Raw genomic sequence first — 5,000 nt, forward strand, 5'->3', positions numbered from 1 at the left:
ACATATTTTGTTGCACGTTTAACACTGATTATGTTTTATTTCTGTAAAGTCTGCTTTAAGAGTGGGATTCTGTGCTGAGCAAGGCCTCAGTATATTATGATTATGATGATGTTAGAGAGGTCGTTGGTGTTATACACCAGTGATGAATGTGGAGTGATGGCCTAGAGGTGATGCGTCCCCCTAGGAAGTGAGAGAATCTGAGTGCGCTGGTTCGAGTCATGGCTCAGCCGCCGATATTTTCACCCCCTCCACTAGACGTTGAGTGGTGGTCTGGACACTAGTCATTCGGATGAGATGATAAACCGAGGTCCCGAGTGCACCATGCACTTAGCGCATGGAAAAGAACCCATGGCAACAAAAGGGTTGTTCCTGGCAAAATTATGTAGAAAAATCAACTTTGATAGGAAAAAAAAAAAAAAAAAAAAGACTAATTGCAGGAAAAGATATATATATATATATATATATAAAAGGGATGGCGCTGTAGTGTAGCGACGCGCTGTCCCTGGGGAGAGCAGCCTGAATTTCACACAGAGAAATCTGTTGTGAAAAAAAGATAGAAATACAAATACAATACAATGTTGTGTGCTATGTTCAGGATGCCCTGGGCAGCTCCAACCCCATCCTGCGCTGTGCGGCGGGCGAGGCCTTGGGACGTCTGGCCCAGGTGGTGGGGGACAGCAAGTTCATCGCTGAGACAGCGCAGTACAGCTTTGACAAGTAGGTCCACGTCCACAGCACTACACACACACACACACACACACACACACACAGGCATGCACACATGCACGCATGCAGACACACTTGCGCACACACACAGGTGCACACATGCTCACACACACACACACACACACACACACATATATATATATATATATATATATATATGTGTATATATATATATATATATATATTTGCAGTCAAAGAATTAAGGATGTGTGATTCCAGTCTCACTGGCATCTGCTGATAACGTGATTCCTGTGTCACGCACGTCTGTTGATAATGTGGTTCCTGTCTGACGGGGCTGCCTGTTTTTGTTTTCCCCGCTGTCAGGTTGAAGTCAGCGCGCGACGTGGTGAGCCGCACGGGCCACTCCCTGGCCCTGGGCTGCCTGCACCGCTACGTGGGGGGCATGGGGTCTGGCCAGCACCTCAACACCTCTGTGTCCATCCTCCTGGCCCTGGCTCAGGACTTCAACTCGCCCGTCGTGCAGGTAGGCCGCTTCCCTCTTCGCTGGTCTTCCTCTTTCTTTGCTGGGGCTTCTCTCTCTCTCTCTCTCTCTCTCTCTTCTGTGGCTGTGGAGGAATGTGTTTGAGATGTGTGTGGTGGTGGTGGTGGGGTGTGTGTGTGTGTTTGTGTGTGTGGGCAGGGGTATTGTGTGAATGTGTGTGTGTGCTTTTTTATGTGGGTGTTTGATTCTGAACCATGTCTTCACATGTACAGTCAGATGCCAAACATGCAGGCTCCTCACTCCCCCCAACATGCACATCCCCGCTCCCCACCCCCATCTCCAGCACCCACCCACTCACACTCTCATATTCTCTTCCTTACACAAGTGCGCGCGCGCACACACACACACACACACACACACACACACACACACACACACACACAAGCAGCAGCAGCAGCAGCAGTGTGGCAGCTGCATGCTCTGGCCCTGATCACAAACTCTTTGATCCCTATGTTCCGAACATGCCCACACACACACACACACACACACACACACAACACACAAGGAAAGAAGCTAACCCCTCCTCCTTGCCCCCCCCCCCCCCCCCTCTCCCTCCTCCCCAGGTGTGGTCGCTGCACGCGTTGGCGCTGATCGCGGACTCGGGTGGCCCGATGTTCCGGGGGTACGTGGAGCCCACCCTGTCCCTGGTGCTGCAGCTGCTGCTGACCGTGCCGCCGGCCACCGTGGACGTGCACCAGTGTCTGGGCAAGTGTCTCTCTGCCCTCATCACCTCCATCGGCCCTGAGCTGCAGAGTGAGTAAAGGGGGAGAGGGGGTTGGCAGGGAGATGTTTGAGGGGTGGGGGGGCAGGCAAGGGGGTTGGGGGGGGGGGGGGGGGGGTTATAGGGGTTGTGTTTTTGTGTTGCTGGAAAGAGTCTGTTTGGGATGAGGGGAGGCAAGCTTTTTGTGTTGGTGGAAAGAGAGTCTTTTTGGGATGGGGTGGAGGGGAGGTTTTTGTGATGCTGGAAAGTCTGTTTAGGATGGGAGAAGGGGAGGTTTTTGTGTTGATGGAAAGTCTGTTTGGGATGGGTGGAGGGGAGGTTTTTGTGTTGGTGGAAAGAGAGTTGTTTGGGATGGAGTGGAGGGGAGGTTTTTGTGATGCTGGAAAGAGAGTCTGTTTGGGATGGAGTGGAGGGGAGGTTTTTGTGATGCTGGAAAGTCTGTTTGGGATGGGTGGAGGGGAGGTTTTTGTGTTGATGGAAAGTCTGTTTGGGATGGGTGGAGGGGAGGTTTTTGTGTTGGTGGAAAGAGAGTTGTTTGGGATGGGGTGGAGGGGAGGTTTTTGTGATGCTGGAAAGAGAGTCTGTTTGGGATGGGTGGAGGGGAGGTTTTTGTGATGCTGGAAAGAGAGTCTGTTTGGGATGGGTGGAGGGGAGGTTTTTGTGTTGGTGGAAAGAGAGTCTGTTTGGGATGGGGTGGAGGGGAGGTTTTTGTGTTGCTGGAAAGAGTCTTTTTGGGATGAGGGGAGGCAAGCTTTTTGTGTTGCTGGAAAGAGAGTCTGTTTATCTTTCTGACCTTATCAACAAAGAGTTGTTTGGGATGGGGTGGAGGGGAGGTTTTTGTGATGCTGGAAAGAGAGTCTGTTTGGGATGGGGTGGAGGGGAGGTTTTTGTGTTGGTGGAAAGAGGGTCTGTTTGGGATGGGTGGAGGGGAGGTTTTTGTGATGCTGGAAAGTCTGTTTGGGATGGGTGGAGGGGAGGTTTTTGTGTTGCTGGAAAGAGAGTCTGTTTGGGATGGAGTGGAGGGGAGGTTTTTGTGTTGCTGGAAAGAGAGTCTGTTTGGGATTGGGTGGAGGGGAGGTTTTTGTGTTGCTGGAAAGTCTGTTTGGGATGGGTGGAGGGGAGGTTTTTGTGTTGCTGGAAAGAGAGTCTGTTTGGGATGGAGTGGAGGGGAGGTTTTTGTGTTGCTGGAAAGAGAGTCTGTTTGGGATTGGGTGGAGGGGAGGTTTTTGTGATGCTGGAAAGTCTGTTTGGGATGGGGTGGAGGGGAGGTTTTTGTGATGCTGGAAAGTCTGTTTAGGATGGGAGGAGGGGAGGTTTTTGTGTTGATGGAAAGTCTGTTTGGGATGGGGTGGAGGGGAGGTTTTTGTGATGCTGGAAAGTCTGTTTAGGATGGGAGGAGGGGAGGTTTTTGTGATGCTGGAAAGTCTGTTTAGGATGGGAGGAGGGGAGGTTTTTGTGATGATGGAAAGTCTGTTTAGGATGGGAGGAGGGGAGGTTTTTGTGATGCTGGAAAGTCTGTTTGGGATGGGTGGAGGGGAGGTTTTTGTGTTGCTGGAAAGAGAGTCTGTTTGGGATGGGGTGGAGGGGAGGATTTTGTGTTGCTGGAAAGAGTTTGGGATGGGATTGGGGAATTACAAGGGTTGTGTTGTTGTGCTGCTGGAAAGAGAGTAGCAGACTGAGTGGGTTGGCTGTTATCACTTTGTACCCCTTCAGTGCAGCTGCACTGCTGTTTCTGTGGACCAGGCCTACAACAGCTGAGCGCACTGTCAGATCTGTGCTTTCACACAAAACGCATACAGTGTCAACAAAAACATGCTGCATCCCCTTTGAAAACAGTCGCATAAAGACTTTGAAGAGGCGAAAGTCAACAGGCGAAAAGCACTGAATGAGAATACAACCGATATTGTCAAATGCTACATGTGTTCGGATTTTTAGTTCAGAATACCTCATCAAACACCATGTTTGAAATGATGCGAGTCAAACCAGAGAGGGGTGGTGGTGTGTGTGTGTGTGTATTTCAGGCAACACGGGTGCCATAGCGACGGCGCGGCTGTCGTGCCTGGTGTGCTGTGCGGTGATGCAGGACCACCCGGACTCCCTGGTGCAGGCCGAGGCCATCGCCTGTCTCCAGCAGCTGCACATGTTTGCCCCCCGCCACGTCAACCTCAACACCCTCGTCCCCCACCTCTGTGTCAGTATCATGCGCCTGGGGTCATGCTTTGCCTCGGTCACTGTGCTGTTTGATTGATTTTATTTTATTTATTTATTATTATTTTTTTATAATTATTATTATTTTATTTTTAAAAAAATATTATTTTTTAAATTTTTTTTATTTAAAAAAAAAAATGTTATTTTATTTTTATTTTTATTTTATCTTTTAAAAATTTTTTTATTTATTTATTTATTTATTTTTTTTTTCTCAAGGCCTGACTAAGCGCCTTGGGTTACGCTGCTGGTCAGGCATCTGCTTGGCAGATGTTGTGTAGCATATATGGATTTGACCGAACGCAGTGATGCCTCCTTGAGCTACTGATACTGTCTGATAGTCAGTTGTGTCCGACTATGACCAGGACATCAGAAGAGGCAGCTACTGTCCTGATTGTCTGGGGTTGAATTTGGCTATAGTGGAGAGTGTTTTGCCCAAGTTACATCCCCACTTTCTTGGCCAAGAAGTCTTTAGGACAGTCAGCGTTGAGATGATCCCCAAAAGGCCAAGTTGCCTCCAAGGGTGGAGCACTAAGAACCAGTGCGATCTTGCCTCCTGGTTTGAGAGTCACTGTCCTTCACAGGAGACTCAAGCTGTGGATTAATTCCCATTTTAGAGGAGAAACCATTCATCATACTACTCTCACTTTGCTGTTGGACCAACTGTAAGCTTTTGTCAGTATATGGTATAAGCTGTGTGTTGAGCCTGAAGAGCATGAGAATCACCAACAAGGATGTTCATGCACACTTGGGCAAGAAACTCTCCACTGTAATCAAATTCTAGCCCAAATAGTCGGAACAGCAGTTGCCTCCTCTGCTGTTTTGATGGTCATAGTCGGACACGAC

General features: G+C 49.2%; 1 protein-coding gene across 2 annotated transcripts in view; it reads left to right on the top strand.

The window, feature by feature from the left end:
* Positions 1-5,000, top strand: part of LOC143295699 (HEAT repeat-containing protein 5B-like) — a 189,783-nt gene that overhangs the window by 157,274 nt on the left and 27,509 nt on the right. For both annotated transcript variants that reach the window (XM_076607319.1, XM_076607320.1), the window contains 4 exons: positions 596-717; positions 1,051-1,210; positions 1,792-1,981; positions 3,971-4,140. In XM_076607319.1, the coding sequence (XP_076463434.1) occupies positions 596-717; positions 1,051-1,210; positions 1,792-1,981; positions 3,971-4,140 (642 nt within the window). The remainder of the gene's footprint in view (positions 1-595; positions 718-1,050; positions 1,211-1,791; positions 1,982-3,970; positions 4,141-5,000) is intronic.

This window comes from Babylonia areolata, chromosome 21 (genome assembly GCF_041734735.1).
Source record: "Babylonia areolata isolate BAREFJ2019XMU chromosome 21, ASM4173473v1, whole genome shotgun sequence".
NCBI classification, from domain to species: domain Eukaryota; kingdom Metazoa; phylum Mollusca; class Gastropoda; order Neogastropoda; family Buccinidae; genus Babylonia; species Babylonia areolata.